At 41.6% G+C, this 25,290-nt stretch overlaps 1 protein-coding gene across 2 annotated transcripts in view; it reads left to right on the top strand.

The window, feature by feature from the left end:
- The first annotated feature begins 485 nt into the window (after positions 1 to 485).
- Positions 486 to 25,290, top strand: part of CDH13 (cadherin 13) — a 459,552-nt gene continuing 434,747 nt past the window's right edge. The window contains exon 1 of one of the 2 annotated variants that reach the window (XM_085589891.1): positions 486 to 674. In XM_085589891.1, the coding sequence (XP_085446017.1) occupies positions 630 to 674 (45 nt within the window). In that variant the 5' untranslated portion in view covers positions 486 to 629. The remainder of the gene's footprint in view (positions 675 to 25,290) is intronic. The other variant, XM_085589892.1, reaches the window with a different exon arrangement.

Below are 25,290 nucleotides of genomic sequence, written 5' to 3' on the forward strand. Positions count from 1 at the left end.
ATGCATTTTTTTTCTGCAGGCTAGAATGGGGATCTGTCTTGGTTGTGATTTGTGAGATTGAGGGGAAAACACAAAATATAACCTATATTTCTAATGCACTGAAAAATCTCACTGTGCTCTCCTTCTAAGGCTTGGAAGTAACCAAAACTGCAGAGTTTTTTTTTTTTTTTTTTTAATTATTAAAAATAAGTTTACCTTATTAACATTTTAATAAAGAGAATCTATTTGCAGTGGTGCTCAGAGTTGCTCTTATTTCTGTCTGTTCAATTCCATTCTCTAAAAGGGAAAATACTATTGAGATATGTAAAGCATGATGTTAGGTTGAAACTAAACACAGAAATACACCAAAGCAAAAATGCTCTCTAAAGGTGCTGTGTTTGTAGAGGTGCTTGCTCAATATGTGTGATGCAAAATGGGGATGCTTTGTGAAGAAATCATCCTTGTAAAGCCATTGGTTCTGGTCATCAGACTCTATCCAATGCTTTAGTGATGATGCTGCTGATCTATTTGGGAAGTTGGCTGGCTCTCAAGGCAGAGTCTCTTCTCAAAGGCTGTTTCACAGTGAAAATATGCTCAGTGCAGCCGAGTGCATGAATGAAAAAGCCTCTGGTACCTTCTAGTCTGGCAAAATGCAGCACAAAACTCAACTTACTCTGTCTTTTCTGCTGTCCCAGGTAAGAAATGGGTGTTTTTTCCTTGCTTTCTTTCATCTTTCTGCTTTTGTGCATTTGGATTTGAAAGTATTTGTAATTCAGCTCTGATTTCTGAGTAATTATACATTGCTTGAATTACTGTTTAAAGATGCAGGATCTCTGCTCTAAGCCAGTTGCTAGGAATGCAGGATCTCATAGTTCCCTGATTTACAATTACAACCAATTTGCCGTGTGATATATAGCATTTTTTTGTTTCCCTTCAGGAAGGGTGGTGGGGGGAATCTTTCAAGTGTCTCCGTTGCAGCTGCAGCGGCAATATTTTCTGTCATATCAAATGCTGCAACTTTGATTTGCCTCTTTCCTCTGTGGCTTGTGCTGGTAGTAGGTTTATAGACTGTTACAGGCAGCTCACGTTATTTACTGCCTATTTTTTTAAAAAAATAAAAGAATTGGAGGGGGAAATATGGAGGAAAAATAAAACCAGACCTTGCAAAAGGCTCCCTTTGCCGTACCCTCCTGATAGATGTGTAACACTCCGTTAGTGACTTGCTGTGTAGCCTTTCTCTTATTAAATGTAATAGATCCCCCTCTGCCAGAAAGCAGAGGAAAAAACACCCAGCCTTAAAAACACGGAGCTGCCGAAGCCCCGCTGCTGCTGCCTGTCAAGGCACAGGCACTCGCTGGGCTTTCACTTCTCAGCTGGGCACTCTGCTCTCGCTGCTGTCACAGGGATCACTTTTGGGCAGCTCAGAGCAGGGCTGGAGATCCTTTGTTGTCCAGCTCAAGTGTGTTCTCCCTCCTTTTGTCTCGGGGGCTCCCTAAACTTGCGTTTAGAAACAGTGGGCTGAGATCCTCTGCACCGAGCAGGGATGAAAGTTAATTCCTTTTTGACCTGCGATCGAGTGGTTTTGTTAACCCTTGGAGGGTTGGTGGGGTTTAGTGGCAAACGAGTGCTGGGGGCTCCGAGCATGACCCCCTGTGTCCGTGTAGCTGCAATTTCCAGCGGGCATCTCCTAATCCCAAACAGGGCAATAAGGAGAAAACCGGTGAGGGATCACCAGTGGGAGAGCTTTATTGCTAGAGCAGCTGCACAGCGTGTGAGGAGGAGGCAGCAGGGTGATCTGTGGATCAAGGTTGGGGCATTCAGGTGCTGGTTTGACCTGCTCAGGAGTCAGGGCAGGCACAGTGGGTGGCTGGAGCTGCGGGACAGCAGAAGGCAGGGTGGCTGGGCTGGGGAGTGAGCAAACACAAAGGCATTTGGGTGGGTTTGGGATAACAGCATGCTCCGAGCAGTGGAACAAATGAAAGCAGCTGCCTTGGGCCATGGGTTTGGTGCCCAGCAGCGTGTGCTGGTGCCACATGGAGAGCTCCTGGCAGGGCCACTCTGCCAGCCCGGGCTGGGCTCCCTGGCAGGGTCCGAGGGCAGCCTCTGGCTCTGCTGGGACTGGCCCGGGACAGCGGCCAAGCTGCTGCCCAGGGAGGGCAGAGCACTGTCCCATGCTCCCCAGAGGGCTCCTGGGATGAGAAGTTGTCTCAAGTGGGCTGAGATCCAGCCTGGGCTGGCAGTGGGAGGCGATGCTCAGGGAGCAGAGGGGCTGGGGGAGAGAGAGGGCACAGGCAGTGGAAGGGTAACCTGTGGATGTACTGAACTGGTGCTCTCATCTTGGCTTTGAGACCTCCCATCTGCTTTCCTTGGCTTTCTCTCTCCCCTTTTTTTTTTTTTTTTTTTTTTTTTTTTTTTTTTTTTGGTACAGCTTCTCCAACACACTGCTGAATTAATCAGCTTGAGTTTGGATTTTCTTTAGTGGTCGCCTGTAGGAAAGCAGAATGTATGTGATATAAAAGGATGGACTTCTAGGGCCTGTGAAACATAGCTGGCATTTTTTTTAACATTCATGATTACTTAAAATTTGACAAGGTGCAGACAACCTGGTTCTGAAAACATCCTCTTGTCTTTATCAATAACTTCCAGTGATGCTTCAGAGTTTCTCCCCAGGCTGGGCTGGGTTGTGCTGTACTGCAGGGCTGAGCTTGTGGTGCTTTAGCCTTGCTTCCAGCTCAAGTGCTCAAATTGCACTCCACCTTCTTCACCAGCATGTACAGCTCTATCTGGCCATGTCTCTCTCCAACATGTGAGCTAATGCATCTCCAAGTTTACTTTCCAGATCGTGTCTAAGAGTTAATGAATTGGGGAATGACTCAGACTAATATGGAAGTGCATGCAATTCTGTCTAGATTGTTGAGTATTGGCAGGTTAAAGTATGAATTGGAGTGGGTGTCATGCTAGGGAAAGAAATGGGATTTACTGAAACATTGTTTGGCTTTTCTCTTTGACACCCCACATGCACAACTTTCATGTGACAGGAAAAGTAAACAGAAGAATGTGAGAAACAACATATTAAACAAATGCAGCCATCTGCTTGTGTAGTGGTTGTAACACATTTGGGGATCTTTTTCTGCACGTTTTCTTTTTTTCTCCCTTAGGAGTAGCAAGAATGTGTCATATAATGCAATGCTAGAAAGGACCAAGTTTAATAGAATTCTTTCTAAGCAGGAGCAATCTAGTAATCTTTCTGTGGAAGCAGAAGATAGTGATAACTAAGTTTCAAAGTAATGATAGCAAAGTTTACAGTGTAGAGAAAAAAAGTTTGAGGAAATTCTTTTATGTCAATAGGAACATGAACTGTAAAAGGTTTATTTTTAATGAAAAGACCATTTCTAAAATTAATAACTTGGGTTTTGCGTTTTCTTGCCTCTAATTCAACTGTGGTTTTAAATTACAAAAACTTTGCCTTTTGAGGAATTAAAAGGATGAAATGGAGAAGCACTTTTTCATATCAAAGCAGCTGATTAAGTATGTATGCAAAAACTGTGATAAACAGGTGAGCAATAAATTTTTCCATTTGCAAAGATTTAGTCTACACTACTACCAACTGTTCTGTTTTCACCAAGAGGAAAACTGAGCATTAGTTGGAATAAATGAGAAAGGTGTTTTAAGTAATCCTTTAATTCAGACTCGCCTTTAAAACTCCAAAGCATAACTATAATATACAAGTTTATTGATCTGAAGCTGACAATAAAAACTAAATGTACTCTGGTAGTTTATGTAGTTCACTATACAGGGTACAGTAAGCAATAAATGCATGCTCTGATCTGATGGAATTAAAAATCTGCATGTTTTACATTTTCCCCAAAGGATATTTTCTAAAACCTATATTCAAAATATTTGTTTTAAGACAAAAGATGTTCTCAGGCTTGCTTTTCTATGTTATATGTTTCATGTAGAGAGATGACTCAAAATTTGTAAGTAAGGCTTACAGGGGAAAACCCCCCATATTTTTGATAATTTTAACAATAACTGTCATGTTTCACTGGGTTGCAACCAAGTAAATTGGAAAAATGTGTAGATTTTACAAGCTTGTCATTAGAGTAAATAGAGAAAAGTTGGTCCTCAAACTCCCCTAATGCAAAGCCCAGACTGCTGCATTCTTAAGCTTTTATTTGTTCAGATTTCTCCAGAAGAGGGCTCCATGCACAGCTTGAAAGGCAGCACCCAGGTATTGAAAGCAAAACAAATTTAACAGCTTCAGGAAAAAAGACAAGTCTTGCTCACACAAGTGTGTTGATATAACATTTCAGGTTATGCTCAAATTCTAAGTATCTCCCTGTTTTATCATGTTGCTGTTGATCTTGTTATGTCAGAGGTCGTGAGGAGAAGTCCTGTGGTTCTTGTGCTATATCAGAGTTGTAAAAATGCTTTTAAAATGTTAGAAAAATTCAATTGTAAATTACTCTGTATAATTATTTCTACCGATGAGTGCTTTGTGAGCTGGCTGATGCTTGCTCCCCACAGTTTCATGCCATCATTTTTGGCTATGCAGTCAAAAACCATCTTCCAGTTGCACATCTCATTCACAAGATGGTGTCTCCCAAAACACAGAGCCATTCCAGCAGTTGTGGTGTCCCATTTCTCAAATATTACCTTGGAGGGAAGGTTGGCATTAGTGAATTACGATGGCTTTTGGCTGCAGCTCTAACCTCTAAAAATATCCTTACACAGGACCTGACCACAGCCCTTACTGCCAAGCAAGGGGGGTTTGTTACAGCAGACAAGTGAAAACATGAAAATACTTCTGCAGTTTTGGCAATTAAACCCCACTTTGTGTACCCCCTGAGACACAATCCTTCAATCTTAAGGCGTAATTTAGGTGATATGTTGTGTCCTGCTTTCTGTTTCTGAGAATCAAAACTTCAGAAAAGTTTTCTTAGCACAAGTAATATTTGTGCTGTGATTCACTGGGAGTTATTGACTTGGCTTTTAGTGACTTGGCAGCTAAGAAATTAGTATTCCTAAAAGCTGTCTCAACAGACCAGTGTAACGGACTGTTAGAGCCATGTAGATGGCAACAGTGGTACCCCTTCAAGGAGTTGGGAAGTTCTGCTTTCCTTTTCTTCCTGTTTGCTGTGAGATAAGCAGGCTCTTCCCATTCTATTAATATGTAAAAGCAAGCCAGATAACAGAGCTCTCAGTGTTCCACTCTTCCTGCATCACTGCTGGAGTTGCATCTCTAATCTTCAGCTGCTGCGTTGCACCAGTGTGCCGCATGCCAGGATTTTGGCCTCAGGTTTCAGAGTTCTGTGACAGCATAAACCTTTCTGGTGGATGGGGGCTTCATTTAGGACTTTGAGTACAAAAGTCAGGTTAGCAGATTGTTTTAATTGTCTCATGGACAGTTACAGGGGCAAAATTCACTGTTTTGACATGTATCACTGGTATTCCAGCCAGCAGGGACAATGGTGTGCTGGGGGCATCAGGCTCAGCTTTGCCAGCTGGGAAAGGGAAGGGATTGTGCTGCTCTTCTCCCCAGTGGGGTGGCTTCAGCTCAAGTGCTGAGGGCAGTTTTGGTCACCACAATATAACAAAGATATGAAACTCTTGGAGAGTGTCCAAAGCAGGACAATGAAGAAGGTGAAGGGCCTTGAGGGGAAGTGGTGTGAGGAGTGTCCGAGGGCACTTGGCTTCTTCAGCCTGGAGGAGTCTGAGGGGAGACCTCATGGCAGGCACAACTTCCTTGTGAGGAGAAGAGGAGGAACAGACACTGATCTCTGCTTTGAGTGTCCAGTGCAGGACCCCAGGGAATGGCCTGAAGTTGTGTCATGGGAGGTTTCGGTTTGATATTGGGAAAAGTTTTTCACCCAGAGGATGAAATAGTGTCCCCAGGGCAGTGGTTGCACCACTGAGCCTGAGACAGCTCAAGAAGAGTTTGGCCAATGCTCTTGGGCACATGGAGTGACTCTGGGGATGGTCTTGTGCAGGGCCAGGAGTCAGACTCGATGATCCTTGTGAGTCCCTTCCAATTCCACATATTCTGTGATTCTAACTAGAGGTTCATCTGTGCAGGCAAAAAGACAAATCTGCAATGTCCACTGGGGAGGAGAAACAGAATGAGAGGCATTTATCATCCTTAGGAGACTAAGTGGGCTATTGCATCTCCCAGTTAACTCTAGATGATATTAGTGGGTTCTTGATCATGGCCATATGGTTGCATTGTGCCCTGCCCTAATCACCAGATGGAAGGGACCAGCCCAGATGGGAGGCTGTATTTTTCTGTCACTTCACGTGTCCTGCAGCTAACACAATGTTAGTGTACACAAATCAGGAGGATATTAAATGCCAAAGAGGAGAGAAAAATAAGACTTGCTTTATTAGCCACTGTTTCATTGTGTGGAGGTCTTGGAAATTTTCCCACTACAGCTTTTTAGAGGTTTTTTTGTGCGTTATGTGGACTGTGTTCTCTGTCAAATGGAAGAATCTAATTCTTTGAAAGCCTTATGTTTCATATGAAGGGAACTCATTCTGCTCCTATCTTATCCAATATTCTACTGTTTTGCACCATTAATTTTCTTGGCTAGAGGAAAAAAAAAAAGGATTTTAAGATCTGGTTCGATGGAGCTGGTTGGAATAGTTCTATGAACAGACTAAAATAAATATGAGGTATTAAGAGTGGGGTGAATCTTTTCAGCACACAGCAGTTTTCAGTATCTCTAACCACTTGGAAAAGCTGATTAAGGTGTTTAAATAACTTCTGATATCTCTAAATGTCCATGTATAGATGTCTAATTTGGTATCTTTATGGGCCTTGTTCTTAGGAAACTGAACGTCCACCTTCCAGCTTTTGAAATGTCTCAAAATTGGACACCCATATACAGCTCCTTGAAATTAAGATTTTATTATATAGGATTCCTTAGACTCCATTTTATAAAGGTTCTACTCCCAAAATCTTCATTTAAATAAATAAAAAAAAAACCCTAGCAAACCACTAATAATAGCTATCTATCTCAGTCTAAATTATTTCATTCTCTTGCTGTGAACAACTAATGCTTAATTCCTTATTAGTAGTGGCAGTGTATATATTTCTAAAAGTTAATATTTAATTCCCAGGGACTTTGCAGCCTGGTATGCAATGAAGAGCAAATAATTCTTGTGTGTATGAAGGCTGTATTAACAGTACAGACAGCAAGTGGGTTTCTAAAAGTTGGCAGATGTCTTAGGATTTTGAGTAATCATGGCAGATGGACCTTGTGGGATTTGTGTGCAAGAAGGACTCAAAATGCTGAAGACCTCAGGTTCCTGGCCATTAAGATGTCACAGCACTGTTAATGTGGCTGTATGCAAAGAAATATTTGTCCATACAAGTGGAATTTAGGACAGGAGATGCTCACTTGCAAATATCTGTACCTGTAAGCTCAGGTAACCTCAGCTGTTACTGTTGTGTGTTTGTTACCCCTCTGCCTTCCCTGGGCTGGCTGTGAGAACTCCTTTCCTGCTTCAAGGCAAGGTTGACAAACTTGGCTGGACACTCAGCTGAGGGAGTCCTGATTAATGGCTGGCTGCCACATGGGCAGGAACACAGCTCTGGCACACTTAAAAAGAGCATGGATAACTGCTTATATTGCTTCAAATCAATCCATAAAAGCCTCGACACATTGAGTTTTGTTCAAACTGCTATGGAGCAAAAAACCCCAAACGTGTTACAAAGCACTTATCATGCTGATAATTGGCTCATCTACTTTATAGACACTCAATCTCTTTCTTTTCATCTTCTTGGCATAACTTGGAATTGAGCTTCTGTGCACATTGTCAGTAAAGAGTCCTGGAGTCAACTGCATGGGATTTTGAACCCGTAAGTGTAAAACAAAAGCTGGCAGTTGTCCATGGGGACACTGTGTAAAGGGAGGTATCTCAGCTGCCTGTAGTAGGAGTATCATCCACAGCCTATAGAGACACCATATAAAGATAGAGGCAGGGGAGAATCATGTAAGTTTGCTCTTCCTTAGCCTGTTATAGTGTATAATTTCATTTTCAGCAGTGGGTTAGTTCTTGGGAGCAGGAAAAACCCAGAAATGTTGTCCCCATGATCTGACATTTTCCCATAGACAAACTTTCTTGCTTTGAGCTCCTCTGCTGCCAAATAAGGTGTATTTATACACTTCTCTTGAGGCTGCCCTTTGCTGTCCCTGAGGAGCCACATTTTATCAGACAACAAACAGCTATAACAAAATGTGAGAACTGAACATAGCACTGCTCTGGAGCTGACAAAGGAGGAAATCCAGAGCATCTGGTACTTTGCTCCCTGAGTGAAAGGAGATGGAATTAGGCATTAGAATTGGATGGGCATTTCCTTCCCCATTAAATCCATTGTTTCAGAGCTCTGTCAGAGGAAGTTGAGCAACTCCAACAGTGCTCTGCAGCAAGAATGGATATCTCAGCTGCGGGTTTGAGTTGATGTGTACAGTTAAATAACTGTCCAAATTAAAAGGTATTCAGCTTGACCTTCTGCTAAGATAACTGGTCCTGCAAGTGCCAGGAAGCCCTGGTTATTATCCAGGTGAAATGCAAAATGAAATACCTGTGGGTAAAAATAAATGAGAATTATATTAAAATAGAAAAATACATAAAATTCCATTTTGATTTCTGGGCATATTTGTTAGCTCACTACCTGAAGGTTGTACTTTGTGCCAGACAAAGTGAATTTATTATTTTCTAAGATATTTGTTTTCATAATTCATGATCAGATTGAACTAATTGATCTCTGAACTCAAAAAATCTTGATTTATGGATATTGATATTCCTGTCAATTTACTAATACACAGCTCTGACCTGAATGCTAAACTGGCCAGGTGCATATTTGATAACTTAATAATGGATCATAAAATGGTTTGAGTTGGAAACCATTCTGCTATGAGCAGGGACGTCTTCCACTAGACCAGGTTGCTCCAAGCCCTGGCTTTGAACACTCTCAATCCATTCTGTCTTGTACTTGGGCTTTTGGACCTGATTCTGTGTGAAATGTGGCAATATCATTGCAAGAGTCATTATTTGGTGGAACAAAGCTGTAGGGATGGTTAGAAAAGCCTAGAGTAGTGGAAGCACACATTCTTGCACCCCCATTCCCTGCTTTTTGGGAATGGATAAGCCTCTCACATCCTGTTTTGAAATAATTGTTTTCTTCTGATGTTTTAAATGACAATGTCTCATTTAAAATTAATAAACAAGAATGTAATCTCCAGTGTTAAATGTCACCAAATGTCTTCTGTAATTGTTAATCACTGCAGTTTAGTTATCAATGAAGAAATGTGGTACTTTGTGTGGTGCGGGTATTGATTATTGTAATCTGGAAAAAGAGCAGCTGATAAGTTCACATACCATGTGTTACCACAAAGTAAGATAAGGATGCTGGGGTAAATCAGGAAATTTTGTCTCTTGTGGAAATTACTTCTGGTCTTGCACATCTCTCAACTTCACTTTTGTGTGTTTGCAATAGCAAAGCACGCTGCTCACACCAACACAGGAGCAAGTCTCCAGAGGATAGGGATTGATTGCATTGCCCCTCCTTTTGTTATCTGGGTGAAGGATGGGTGGTGTCAGTGCCATGTGCATTCCTACTGGCACGTACCGGGATGCTGACACAGCTTCTGTTGCTCTGATAGCTGAGCACCCTACAAATGGTAATGAATTTATCCTTGCTTCCCTAAAATAACTGCTCAGTTACGACAGGAACATTATTCTGAAATGGGAGACAGCCTCCAACATCTGCCTGTTTCAATGACTCCAGGTCTGTTATCTTAGGTGAGTAATGATGTCGCCTGCTGTCACTTGGGCTGCTGGTGTTGATTCAGTGGTGACACTTCATTGTACTCCAGAAAGATTAATTCTGATTGGAGGGAGCCCAGAATAAATTCAGTCTTTAGGCCAATCAGAAGGTGGTGTTTTCAGTAGTATTTTAATAAGGCAGCTCAACTTTCAAGAATGTAATTAGTTATGATTTGCCAAGGAACTGCCTATCTCTATACAGTAGTTACTTGCATAGAGAGGAAACTAATAAGATAAAATATAATCATAGCTGCACAGAGCTCTTTGGGCATAAGGGAGTGGAGACTGCTTGCTCATAGCTGGTGCTTGTGATGGCTGCTGGCACCATGATCAGGTGGAGCAGAGGAGGAGGATGAGGCTGGCACTTCTATTTACACTCAAGGCACTTCAGACCACAGCAGTTTGGGGTAGGAAATGGGGGACAGATAATGCACAACCAACTCTACTTGAGTGGGGCAGAGGTTCTACATCTTTCCACTACAACAGGAGACGTAGTCTCAGAATATTCCTCCCACCATCTGCTCACTGACAGGGGTTCCTGTCTTCCTTCCTTTCCTCAGTTTGGAGGAGGCAGACCTGCCAAAATCTTGGGCTGCTCTGGCAGGAGGTGAGCTGCTGGTCGTGGCTGTTTCCCCTCCAGGTTTAGCTGCTGGAAGTGGGATGTTGCCAGCCTGAAGTGTGACTGGTAAGGTGATGCACCCAAATGTTTGAATTCCTGGGAGTTCTAGCACACATGGATGTGCCATTTGTTACATGCCCAAAACATGAAACTGTGCATTTGTATGGACTGTTGAAAGCCAAAGTCTGATTTTGTGGAACAGCTGCTTCTTCCTGTGTGTTTGCCTCTCTGAAATGAGGATTTAGTCTTGCACTTGCTTCCCAATAATAGAATTTTCAAAGCTTTTTCCTCTTTCAGGAGGCAAAGGCACACAAGCACAGAACCTGTTTCTTGCTGTGCATGGGAGCTAAACATTGATTATGGGGTGGGTGCAGGAGTTTTTGTAAAACAAACTGACTTGCTTGGCTGCAATAACTCATGTTGAACCTGAACAGAATTGTTTCTCCATCTTGTTCTCGACTTCTGATTTCTGCATGCTGTGTGTTTGTGGAGTCTAGCTGGGATATGTAGGAATAAAAAGCCATCGTGCACAGCGTGAATGGTTCTCTCTGCCTTACCTCCAGGCTGACTGGAAGCATCAGCCTTCCTGTAATTTCCTTGTACAAATTACTTTTTTCTCTCTTCTCCTCCATCTGGTTAAAATAATTCAGATAGTCTGAGTGCTTTTAGTTTTTATACTCAAACTTTCCTCCAGAACTCCTAGTGTTTGGGGAAAGGGTGAATAATTTTTACTCCTGTGGTTTAACTTGGACAAGGTTCAACAGGCTTGATGTTCTTGATGCTTATAGATGTTTTTCTTTTGGTGGTAGAAGAGGTTGGAGGTTTTCTTGCACTATGAAGGGAATCAGACACTCTTAAGGAGTTGCTTTCTTTTAACATTTCACATGGGTCATATTTTCACTGGACAGACTGAAGATTCCCCAGAGTTAGTGCAGTGTTAAGTTCCAACCTTTGGTGAATGTGGTAGGGAACTCTAAATGTTGTTATATCAGTGCTTGTGCTTTCTTATCATCCTATTCCTTTCTCCCTTAGTTCTTTCTGCACATGTGGAAAAGAGAATTTCATTTATCATGCCCAATAATGGTGTTAGGTTGGTGATCTCCTGGAGTCAGAAGTGCTGGGGTAGAAATTTGTTAATAAACATGCTGACATAGCTGCTGAATTTCTCCTCCTTTTCCCTGGTTGACTGAGGAGTACAAGAAAGAAGAGCAAACCTTAAAGCATAAAAATGGAGGGGAAAGCAAAACCAAGGGGAAAAAGAAAAACAAAATGCTACTCAATGTTCTGTCACTTTGCAGCTGTTAGGATTTGGAAAGCAGCCTTTTGTATTTGTGATACAGTCAACAGATGTATACGAGAATGGAGCACAGTCTGATTTTGCCTGATTTCCACATCTTCATTTGCACAATCTTGCCTCAGAGCTTAGGCTGACACCCATATCCAGAGCTCTTGCTCATATCTCCATCTGAATTTGTTGGCACCAGGAAATGGTGATATTGTTTATGCACACTTTTGTATATCAGCATGCTGGTTTATGAGAGGCAGGAAATTTAATCCTTTGTAAAACTCTTTATCCATTTCCAGCATTCATTAGCTGCCACAGAACTCTCATCTCTTTTACATTTTATGTTTTGGTGGGGCTTTATTATCACTTGTTCTGTGTCTTGGTGGACAACATTTATCCCTACTGCTTTGATGTTTTGGCATTCATTAAATCCATTCTACTGATTCTTTGGGAAGCTTGTTATCACACAGATGAAATAAATGTAGGATATCCTTTCCTCTAATTGACTAATTGGATGGGGAAGGAATGGGAGTGGAGAGAACAGAAGACAACTGGGTATAAATTCTGAGGCCAAAGCAGCCTTCATTGCAGGACAGCACTTTGCAATTCCTTTCGGAACTGTTTGCATGTCACTCCTTTAATTGTCTGAAGCTGATTTATGTGTATCAGGAAGGTGACTTGTCACATGTTCCCTGTGTAACACCAGCAGGATTTTAACTGTTTACTGATGGATGCGAGTATGTCCCAAGGGAAATGGAAAGGTAGGAAACGGTCAGAGATCCTCAGGGGGGGAAGTACAACTCTGTTATGTTTTCTAGCAGTAAATTTGAAGCAAGGCAGATACCAGAAACAGCTGAATGATGTCTTGCTGAAAAGGGACAACTATTAGGAAAGAGAGATGCTCCCAAGTTTTGTCAGATATTATGTGACTTCCCCTCTCCTACTGCTTTTGCTAATATATAATTTCACAGATTTATCCCCTTTCTCTTATTTTTCTGACAATTCTTGGAGGCTAGCTAAAGAGCAAGAGAATAAAAGGAAGAGAACCTGGCTTCAGGCACATTTGCAAACTAGCTGTTAGTTTTCTGCAGGTCCTTCCATGCTTCAAACAGAAACAATCCTCCCCTGACAACTGAGCATACAATTCATGTACAATGGATCTGCTCCTGACATTGTATTTCTGAGGCGTTTGTACGACTCGTGATTCATCTGGCAGTGCTTGAGTTTAAGCACTGATAAAGGCAACACAGCAGAGTGCAAATACATTTGACCTTTCAAAACACTGAATAGAAAACAAAAATAGAGAAAAATAGTTACTTTGCAGTTCTTGCTTCTACGTGTGTAATGACTGCAAGCAGACCAGCATTCTGATTTCTGCCTGGGGAGCAGAGAGGCCTCCAGGCCTGGGCTCCCCTGTTCCTCTTGCTCCACTGTGTGAGTTAGCCTGGTATTGACATAAAGCTAGGGGTCAGCTTTGATTTCCCCAGGCCAGAGATTGGCCTGATGTCTGCTGCATCCAAAAATCTTTACTGTTTCGCATGCTGTGTTTGGATAATGACACTCTGGTCTTGACTGACTCGCCTGGCGGGCAGGTGTCTGTATTCCAAGTGTAAAGTTTCCCTGGAAGTGTCACTTTAAATCAGCAGCACTGACACAGAACTGAGGCTGGGGCACCTGTGGGAAGTTCCTGCCAAAATCCTCAGCCAGCTGCAGCCTTAGCTTGGATGCAGCCACCTCACATCACTGCTGTGGGCTGCTTTGAAAAGGGAATAATTCCATGGATGCTCTGTGGTGTCAGGACTGCAGGGCTCAGGCTCGCTGGATCCCTCCTGGAAGGGCAGGGCATGGAAACAGAAGTGTGGCTGGGGCACATCAGCCCTGTGACACTGCCACTCCCCATGGCATCCCTGCTCCTGGGCAGGATGTGCAGCTCTGAATAATGCTCCAAATATGATGGGAACTGAAGAGCCTCCCTTCTGTTCCTCGTAAAACTCTGGTTGATGTGTGAGCACATTCCTTTGCTTTACAAGCAGAGGAGGGACATGCAGTCAGTCTCTTCCAGAGATGTACAGGGTGTGCAGAATTGTGTGCCAGGCTCTGGGTTAGGGGTAGGTTTTAAATTAGGTGATCAGGTTAAACTTTCATCTTGAACCTCTTTGGGGAAGGGAGGGAAGACTATGCAGCAGCTGGGTAGGGCTCTGATCTGGCATTGCTACAGCTATTTTTGATATTTCTAAAACTACTTTCCAGTAACTGCAGTGGAATTTGGATGGGGTTTTTTGGTCTGAAGCTTCCTAGCTATTAATGATAGTCCATCTTTAATTTATTTGTACTACCCTGCTGCCTGTCATATGCTGGTCAAGTCTTGTGCAGCAGAGAGAAACATTTTTCCCTTATCCCACTTTTTATTTCTTGGTTCATTGTGTAGTCACCTCCTGTGGCTGTGTTTACACGAATTTCACTAACAACAAATCTTGAAGAATCTGCTTAAGTAATAATCAATTTTTTCTTTAAAATTGCTCAGTTTTCCATATTTTTTGTGTGAATGGATAAAGGATCTGATCAGCTTCCTTAGCACCTGTAATGAAAGCTCTCTCTGGTTTTGTTCAGTGCTTCTGGCAAGGCTTCATGCTGAAACAAGGCTGCTGGACAGGGAGGGTTGTAGAATTTGTGGATTTAAAAAGAGTAGAAAAGGAAGGGATAAACTGAAATTGTGCCTTTAGTAATTCTCTGCTGTAAAATATATAACCAGTCACTGGATAAGTGGTACTAATGAATTGGAATTGAAATTTCTGTTTTTTCCAGACAAAGCTCTAACTGTTCCCTTCAATGTTGTGCTCTTTTCTGCACACTTTTGGGACTATATTTTGGCCTTCTGGCCAAAGCATCATATTTGTGTAACAGACCAGCTTTGGCTGGGAAGAAACAGAGCAGTAAGTGTACCCAAAGCTGTGGCTTTGAGTGTCCTTAGGTTTAAGTAGGTTTAGGGCTTTGGTTTTCCCAGCAAAATCTGTGTGGACTTTGATATTGTTTCTGTGTTTTAGCTTCTCTTTTCAGTCTGTGCTGCTTCACTAAGAATCTGAACTGCAAAGCAGTGCCTTTTCCCATCCCACCCACCATATGCATCAGGCTGACCTTTGGCTTGAATGCAAAGTTTGTGTCAATCCTGTCCCATTAGGAAATATCACACAAATCATAGTGACAAGGTTTGCAGGCTGCTGTGGCTGGGGGCAGGTTGGCACCGAGTGTGCTGTGTGACAGAAGTGATTTGTGATCTCTGTTAGCACTGAGGGACAGGCCCCAGCAGGCTCAGGAGAGCAGGACTGTTCCTTGCTCCATCCCTTGCCCTGTTTCCATGTGGATGCCCTCCCTTGGGCTGTGCCTTGCCTTTGCTGTTCTTGGGTCAGAGCCCACCCCTGGCACCAAGGAACGGCTGCTGGTCCTGGTGGGGATTAACTTCACTTGGAGCTTCAGCACTTGGAGCCTCAATTCTCTCTTAACAGCCTCATCCTTGTTGAGCATCTTGATTTCAAGTGTCTGCTGAAGCACTGTAAACAGATTTCCTTCGGCTCTGCAGCGCTACATGCTGTGCTGCAATACGTTCTGTCTACTTCAGAGCTGTTAGTGATTCATTAGTTTGCTGTTCCAAAAACCAATTCCAAAGGGATCTCTCATCTCCCTAGAGCAGTGAGGGTGTTTTCAAGCTGGCTACACAGTGCTGTGGCAGTTTTTTTGAGACTTGCCTGGTTCCAATCATGTGGCAGTGATACAGCCAAAGGCTGCCAGCTCCATGGAGGATTGCACACAGATTCCATGGGTGGGAACTTGCAATATTCTTAGGCACAGCTAATAATAGCTCCTCTTGACTCCTGAAATGTCACAGTGGTCTTTTGGGTAACTGTGCTTTGGAAAGCATTAACTTGTTTTTTTTTTTTTTGCCACCAAGAGTAGTCCCTGACATGGTGAATGCTGCATTATGCTTGTAACGGAGAAAAATGTGTTGGAAATGAAGAACCTTAATCCATCTGTCTGTGAATTGACTCATGTCAAGATCTCAGAATTGCAGCATCAATCTGGGGACCCAGGACTGTGTCCTCTCTGAGCTTTTCCTGTCCAGAGATTCCCAAGATCTAATGAGCATGCCTCTGGAAGGGGCTTGGAAACATAACAGTGAGAAATCTCTAGTATGCTAAAAAAAAAAAAAAAAAGGTGCTATAATATAAAGCAGTAACTCAGTTTTTTTTAAAGGGGTCAGTTGCTGCCTGGCAGACTGTCCTGCAGTCAGGTCCCCAGGGTTTCTAGAGTTTCTGAGTACATCTCTGTCCTAGAACTGTTTTTTTTTCTGATGTAGAAAAATAACTCTGCTTTTCAAATAACTTCCAAAGTTTTCAATTGTTTTATGAACCAAGAGAAAACAAAAAATAATTTTAAAAATCTCTAAATGCTCTGTGGAACTAAGTTAATGCTCTTTCTTACATCAGCCATTTATTTCTTTTTGCTGTCTAGTACACCCAGCAAGATACCAGAAGTTTGTCTCTAGCTGCAGGATTTACTGTAAGGTTTTTATGGACTGCTGGAGACCAGGCAGGGATTTTGACATGTTGACTGCAGAGTGGAAGAAACTGATACATAAAAAAACTCTGAAGACTACATTTTTAGTCAAAAGGCGCCAGCATTTGGAAGAGTGAGAGGTTAAGCAGTGAGCTTTTGTTAGATTACAACTGAAATCATGGCTCTCTGCAGGTGAGCTGAGTTTTAGGAGATGCTGGATGCTTGTTGACTCCTGGGATTTGGATTAACTGGGGCACCTGACCTTTGCAAGTACAGAGTGGCATGGGAATTGCACAGAGCCATGCAATGGAGGGTAATGCAACCATGGGGACAGGCAGATGTCCTGTGTTCCAAGTGACTCTTCTCAGTTGCATTTTACAGCTGTTTTATTACAGTTATAAACACCTGGATGTGTCTTTCCAGGCAGAGTTGCATCCCTGGGGGCCATGATTAACAGGACATAATGAAGGGGCCTCTCTTTGTACATGCTGCTGTATTTCTGATTTTGTTTTCCTGATTTCTAACAGAAGTTTGATGATAGTGTCACTTAAGAGCATGGGAAAATCAAGTGCAAATCAAAGGAGGAGCTTGTGAAAAGTCTCATAGGAAGACTTTATCAATTAGGCTTTGTTTGCAGTCACATCCAGCATTCCCCATCAGTACATGCTGACACTGGTAGTAAGAACCCAGAGGAACATGGCTTGTGGGGGATCTTGGAAAACAGTCTTGTACTCAATCTGTTTGTTTGAACAAATTACTTTAATTATAGTAATTAATTTATATCTTAATGAGCAACACATCCCTCTATTTGTGCAGCACATCCAGAATTTAGTCCTCATCTTAGATATGTTGCAGGCTTCTTGTGCCAATGAAGATGTATTTTCAGAGCACTTGGGGAATTGTGGTTAACAGAATGACTTCACCTGAAGGGGAGGCTTGGCTGTTGTCATTTTATTCTTGTTCAATAATCTGAAATACATCATCATCATCATCAATGCTTTACTTAAAGAAAAATAAAGTTAGAATCAATGGGGTTTTAAGAATATTATCCTCTTTCCCCAAGGCTTCTTTTCTTTTCCAGAAGTACTCTGTCATTTTCTTTGCTTGGCAACTTAAATTAACTTGCTTGTGAGCATTTAAAGCAAATTGTTTGCTTACAAATCTGAGAATAAAAGCAGAAAAGATTTATCTCACAATAAGTTTTTATTCCTCTTGCATTTATTGTACCTTCTCCCCTCTACCCTCTAAATCATGATAATCAGACACTGGAAAACATACTTTATATGAGGATCCATGTGAGTCCTGGCAGATGGATAACGGGTTACTCTCAGCTGCTCTTTGCCATTGCTGGATAAACCCCATCTTGCATTGACTCACGGAAATCATCAGGCTTCCTTTCAAGTTCATCCTTTTGTCATCCTGGTAGGCAAAGGCCCTGGGGAATTAAGACATGAAATTGTTGGTATTCTTAGGGAACCAATGCCTGGGACATGTGACAATTGCTGGATCTGGGTTCTGTTTAAACTTGCTGGAAGAATTAGGTTCCCATTCCCTCTGTGTGTTCTCTGTCGTTTGCTGTGATCAAAGAAAGGAGTGGAGGGGATCTTTTAGGAATGCTTCTCTCCTTCTGCATGAAAGAACAAATTACTAGTTTTCCCCTTGCAGGGTCTGCGGTGCTGGGATGACCCCAAGAGTGCAAAAGTCCTCGTTTCCCAGCCTGGGCAGCCAAAGGAGTCTGAAATGTGTAGGGTCAGCTTCTCAAGGCTGTTTATTTTTCCTTATCTAGAACATTTTATTTCTGACCTGCTGAGCTCTGTCTAGCAAGGAGGCCATGATATTCTGCGTGTCATTTTGGGTGGTGTTTACATTTTATACTCAAAACTACCTGTACTATACTTATAATACTGTGCCAATACCTATCATCTATGTTAGACAGTGTGTCTCTACCTTAAGCTGATAGAAAAGTGTCACCATCATACCAAGACATGGAGGGCAAGGAGAAGGAGAAGAAGGCCAGGACACACTCAAATTCCTCCATCTTGTATCCCCTCAACCCCATTCTAAAAACCCCAAACTTCTACTTTTTCACCCTGTGTTAATTCAGCCACCACACTACTCAAACCCTTGTGGCTTGTAATTCCTCATACAAAGTTGGCAGTTTTTTCCACGGGCTAAAATCAAAGCCACAGGTGTTTTTGACTTCTTGTCAAGGTCTCTGAGCCCCCTGCCAGGGTCTCGAGACAGCCAGGGCAGCCAGAGGGATGTCCTGGACTCATTATTCCATGAAGGGGAATGTCAGTGTTCATCCACCTACTTCAGAGCAGTCAGAAGCTCTTTGTGAAATATTGGTGCAGGCTCTGCCTGCTCCTCAGGTGGCTGGAAGTGCCATGTTTGTCACTCCTTTTCAGTGTTTGTGGCTTTACTATGAGCTAGTATGAGAAGGGAAGCAGTGAGACCTGCCCAAAATTCCCCACGTGACCAAGCTGGTGATTTCCTTTCTACATGTAGCATCTGTGCTGCACAAAAATAAGATGTGACAATCCTTCATGTCCCCAGTGGACTGCTTGCTAGAGGTCCTACATAAGACAATTGATATCTGGCTGCTGCAAATGGATTTTTTTCTTTATTACACAATTCAAACTAGAGGTTAAACCTAATAGCTAAGAATTTGTTTGAATAATAATTGATCAGATTCCTATAAGTGAAACACTTATTAAGACAACAATGATAGCTAGTATGAGTGCTATGATTTAAATACAAAATTGCATTATGACATTCACATGTAAACTACTTCTATCCTAGCACATTTTTTGTAGACCTATTTTAAGTGTGATGCAGCATTTGAGTGACAAGATCTTGAAAAGAAATGCTTGCTTTTTAAAGTTTTTCATCATTTTGATGTTATACTTGAGAGCAGTAATTGTGATGGTGTTTCTAAAGTCCAAGAGTTTTATCTATCAAGAATTAATAACAGATAAACATTTTGTTTGTTTTCTGCATTTAATATACTGTCGTATTAACAGAAGATAGAAATCAGATTTTCTTTCTCTGATGAGTCCTTAAATTCAATTTAGCTGGGATGAGGTAAACAACACTATGATTTAAAGAGGATAAACCTCCCTGAGCTATTAGGGAACTTGTATATGTCTGGATGTCCTTGCTATTATCATAACTTTAATCATTGTAAGCTGCAAGCCCATTCAAAGTATTATCTAAGCCTGACAACATCCTCAGTGTTAGTACAATGCATTAAAAAAAGCCTTTTGTGCAATCTCTGTCTCAAGGACAAGCCACCTAATTAACAGACCAGCCTGAAACACACACTGTTGTGTTTGTCTTTATTAAGACATAATGAATTGCAGAACTCAAAGTTGTTTTTTTGAATCAGAATGATCTGAGGGAAGCATTTCATGGCAGAGAGTGGAGAAATGTGAAGTACCACAGTGAGGAGAATGTTAAATATATCCATGTTGTGTGTCTCCATATATACATGGAAATATGAATAGATCTAGGACAGGCAAAAGCCTGTTCTTTGTTGGCTTTTTTTAATTCCTAAAGTAATACTTGGTTTGTAATTCATTATTTTTTAACTTGTGTACATGCCTTAAGATTGAAGCTTCTGGACTTTTGGGATTCACCTCAAGTGGCTGTAATTGAGTCTGAGTTATTCATATAAAATCCAGTCAGAGCCCAGTCTGACTCTTCTTTCTCAGGTTTTGAACCTGTGTATATTTTTGAATACACTCAAACTCACTTCAGTGGTACGAAAGCAAGGGCTCAAATCAGCTGTTTTGAAGAGCAAGGACTGAATATCTTTACGACTTCAAAGTAACCTGGTCCAGCTGTGCACTACACTCATGGGTTTATGCTTGCTAAATTCTTACAATGGGAGCAGTGATAAAGCGGCAGCAGCTGCAGACCAGAAAATGGGCATGGAGTAGTTTGAAGGACTCGTCTATTAGAAGTACAAATGAAAATTTGCCAGGTTTGATGGATTTTGAAATATCTGGTTGTTATCCTCAAGAGCTACATTCAGGACCATGTGGATTCTTCCTTCCTGTGTGGTTTTGGCAGGCTGGATCTGATAGTTTTTAACCACAAGTGACTCCCTGCCTAAACATGCACAGGAGTCCTTCACAGAAGGATTTCTTTAGACAAGCATAATTCATATGAATTATATCCACAAGGATTTGGGCCTCTATCGACCCAATAGGAATTGTCACTTTAGGATTCTGGAAATACTTGCTCACAAGAGAATACTGATGTGATATTTAAAAAGAGCCTTAAAGCAAGTGTCAAAATATGAGCAGACCTTAGAGATACATCAGGTATAACTATATGCAGGGCAACTTGGAGCAAACCACAAAATGGTGTTTTTATTTTCCCCTGTGGTGTGATGTTATAGCAGAGAATGGTGTGTAAAGCAGAAAATGGAATGTATTTCCTTTTTTTTCCCCTGCTTTTAAGTATAGTGACGTGTCCTAATTTAGACCTAATTTTCATTCCTGTAACATTGCTTGTAATAATGTCTAAAGTCCTCAGAATTAATTTGACTGGAAAAATTCCAGAAGGACTTTCAATTTTTCTCATTAAAAACATTATAGATGTCTTAATTAGGCACTGTTATTAATGGTAATATTACTCAATTTAGAACTACACACTTAAGATGTGGTTACCTCTAGTGTGATTAGTCAGAGAAGCTCTGCTACGCAAGGTTGCACACTAGAATTCTGAACAGTTAAATATTTAGAGCCAGATGCTCAGCTGTGTAAATTGTGTGGCTAGTGTGGCCTCAGTGGAGCTAGACTAGTGTACAATAACTGGGGATTTGCTATCTAAAGTTATAAGCAATCTTTTCTGGCTCATCACCCTCACTATTTCTCTTTTTCTTTTTCTTTCTCATATTTAGCTTGTTTTTTCTCTCCATAGTAGAATAAGCTGATGAAGTTGCACATGCACATGTTGCTGCTCCAGCATAAGCTGTTTAACCACTAAAACTTAACTAAAGCCACTCGACACTTGTATTTCTCTTCCCCTCTGTTGTCCCAGGGGGGATTTCCCTGACTTAAGTGAACCTGCTCATGATTTAGAGCACAGTTCAAGTTCCTTTTCCCCGTGTCTTCCACTCTAATGGGATCTGTTACAGGCTCCAGGTTGTGCCAATTTGCTCTGCTTGGTGAGGACCTGCTGCTGCTACATGTGAGGGGAAAATTAGGAGGACTATTTTATTTGCTTGCCCAGACACAGGTTTACACTAACTTTTAAAGCACTCTGTAGATCAGTTAATGTGTGTATTTTCCTGTTAGAAGATTGAAAGGAGCTATTTAGGTTTACTACATTTGTGCCTGGCTCTGTTAGCACAGAGGAACCCATGACAGTGTTCAGGCCTATAATTGCTGTGGCTCCTGTTTGATGTTACTGATGTTTATTGTGACTGGGGATGGGAAAGGTTGTTGGCTACCTGGGCTGCTGCTGCTTCTCTGTGGCTTCAGCTGGGGAGCTTGTACAAAACAACAGCTGGATTTTGATTACCATCGGGTTATAAGACTTTGTTAAAAAAGTCACCCCCTATACTCCTTAAAAATCACACAGCAAATGTGCCAATTTTTAAAATTTATTTGCAAAGTGAGGTGTAAATTAAATTGCATGTAACTCACCAAATCTTTGCCTGTTCTGTTGCTCAGCGATGCCAGGGTTTGTATTCCAAGTGTTTTCCATGTGTAAATTCTTACCTGGGCTGTGTAAGAGCTCGTTTGTGTGGCAGAAAAAGCTGCTATTTTTGTGAACCATCTGAAACCCAGATTTGTGTCATCTTGCAGGTAGCTCAAGCACAAAATGAACAGTCATCACACGTTCAGGTGGACAGATGTGCATGGGGCTGGTAAAGGCATCTGGATATGGAATTGCTGTATGGGGTAGTACTGAAACCTCAAAATGCTACAGACATTTGCATCTGTTCACTGATGTATATAATGACGAGTTATTTGGGGTAGTGGGGTGTGAAGCTTAAGAGGAGCTTAATGATTTTTTCCTTTAATAAATCATTTGACTACAGAAGTGTCATCTTTTATTAGCTTGCAATTTTGTAAAAGTTAAGATTGAGCATAATGTTGCATATAATTCTAAAACATCTGGTACCAATATCTAGTAGCAGCTGTTTAGTACCTGAAATATAAACAAAACATGATTTTATCTATAGCTGTTACTGTTATTTTCCTGGAAGTTTTGGAGTAGATGCACTATGCAATAGATCTGTTCAGGAGAAAGAGTGAGTGAAAATTAAGATATTGTTCAAAACCTGTGCAAATAGAACAGGTCTGCATAAAATGTTGACTAGGAAAACAGCTGTATTTCTAAAAAAGATTTTGTTTTCTATTGAAATGAAGGAAAAAAACTTAGAAGAAATCCTAAAATGACTGATAGCCCTTAACTACATTGTCTTCATAGTGAAGTGCATCCCATTAAAATTTATGATCTGTTATAATTGTGTTCATATTGTTTCTTTTTTCCAATTCCTTTTCCTCTGAGGAAAGTTACCCAGTGCTCTGACTGTGGTGATATACATAGAAGTCTATTCCTGGTGCTTGAACAGCAAAAGGAAAATAAAACAACACCTCAAACAAAGCCAAGTGAAAATGAGATGACAGCAGATTCCTGTCTGTTGTGGCTTGGAGCTCTCAGGAAATGTGGGGGCTGCATTGTCAGCTGGAGCAGAGAGCAGAGGTGCCTTTGGGCTGCTGCAGTTTGAGCTGCACCTGTGCAGCCTCTCTGGGGCCCACTCTGCAGTGTCACATTGCAGAATTTCTCCCTCTGTCCCGGGGCATCCATCAGGTGTTTGCTCTGTGAGGTGAGAGGATGATGCAGCATCAGCTCCCCTTGACCCTGGGAACTCAGCCTGGTTTTCTAACAGGCTGTGGATGAGCAATATGCAGTTCAGGCACACCCAGTGATGGAATGTGGTTTATGGGAGAACTGAATGTGCACAATCAAGCAGTATTTCCTGTGCTGTGTCTCTATAAACTGTTCCTTTTAAATCTTGCCATTGTAAAAAGCAGAGAGGTTTGCCAAGTAATCTGACTTTAGTGTTGCTTGTAGCAGGTTCTGGTTGTTCTGGAGTCGTTGGTGGGATTTATATAGAAGCAGAATAAGATCTTGGAATATTGCAGAGCATCAAAAGCCATACATGTGGCACTAACATATTTTCCTTCTCTTTTGATGGCTCTTTCCAGGTTCCTTTGGGATGTGAATTCTATTTAGGGCACCAATATTCTATCAGTCCTTTTATCCAGTCCTGTGTAAATTGCCTGTACAGAATAATATCACTTTAAGGGTGGAATAATGTCAATATTTGACATTTGAATAGGTTTTTTCCCACTCTGTATGATAGTCCCTGAGGAGTGCAAATGGTTAAATGTGATGCTGGATGTCTGTTTTCCCTTTTTGCTTCTTAGTAAGGACACAAGAGGACTCTTTAAGAATGTGAGCCCAATGAAATTTATTTCTGTCTTGGGACATTGAGTTTCTTTTGATGTTTGCCTATTTCTAGCAGTGATTAAAAGTCACCCATCCAGAACATTGATCTGTGCCTACCATGAGTCTGTACATCTGTGTTGCAGAACAAGTAGACCTCTGACTCTGTAGGGATGATTTTTATACTTTCTGTGTATGTGTAACTAGAAAAATTTCCAATTTTCTGTTCAAATGACCATTTTACTGGATGACTCAGGTTCTTTACCTATAAGTTGATTTTAAACCTATTATGCAGTATGGATGTTCAAGAGTAAATAATTTATAATCATAGCCACGTGCTTGAGGATGCTAAATATCAGTAATTTTGTATTATAACTCATTAAGGATGACATCTGGGCTCCCAGGGGGCTTTTTGTAAAACTCCTTTGGCCTCAGTAATGTCAGGATTTCACCATAAGTGTTACCTAAAAAATAAAATGATGACATTTCACTTCTTACTAAATCCGATTAATCTCCATTAATTGCATAATAATTTAAAATGTAATCTTATTTGAAAAGCTTGGAAGTGCACCAAAAACTATGACCTAGATCCTGCACTTTTTAACTCATTTATGAAATAGAAAGGTTTTTTTTGTGCATACATAGGGTAGCTGTAGTCATTTCTAAGTACTTACAGGATCTTGGCTTGGTTGTGTACACAGGATATTCCCTTGGAACCAGACCTGAGCTGATGCTGTCTGGAACATGATGCTCTTTCAAGTAGCAAATGCAACAAATTGTCACCAGGTTACAGCTGAACAGGAGAGTTCTCATTCTGCATCAATAAATTGGAGTCTGAGAAACCTTTATTTTGTAAAGACCTTTAAGGTCAAGTCCAAACTTTTACCCAGCACAGCCAAGCCCAGCCCTAAACCCTGTCCTTAAGTGCACCCCATTTTTGCATCAACTGCTTTGCTATGGCCTGTTGGGCTGGCTGGGGCTCCTGGTCCTTATGTGGATGGGGGTTCTTGGCCACTGATGCTCCTGGCCCTGTGGGATCCTGGAAGCTTTCCCCATTTCTGTGGAGTTCCTGTGGTTTGGGACTCCCCTGTGCACTTTCCTGCAATGTTCCCCTGCGGGTTGTGCTGGCACTGGGCCTGCTCACTGTGGCAAGTGAGGCTCTTCTCCTGAGAAAAGAGCAAAGTGTGGATTTGTGTCACCTTTGGACAGAGAACGAAGCAGGGTGTGAGTGAATGCTCTCTCCATTAGACAAGAAAATAAGAGGATACAAACCTGCTACCTTGTCATCATCCTTTGTCACTTGGAAAGATGGATTGCCTGGATGAGGAGGAGTAGGTCAAAATTAAGTGTTCAGTATCTCAAATAGAAGGAACTTTGTCCTACACCCTCCTGAGGTGACATAAACTGTTGTCAGGGGTGCTTGGGACTGCCCTAGCACTGGCCAGCTATCATGCTTTTTTTGTCTGTTTTATTAAATTGTTTTCCCCTCCATGCAGAATGCCTGGTAATTAACTCTGCCTTGTGTTAATTCCCAAATGTGCCAGGGTACGTTACTGAG

Source organism: Lonchura striata, chromosome 11, assembly GCF_050655825.1.
Source record: "Lonchura striata isolate lonStrDom1 chromosome 11, ASM5065582v1, whole genome shotgun sequence".
NCBI lineage: Eukaryota > Metazoa > Chordata > Aves > Passeriformes > Estrildidae > Lonchura > Lonchura striata.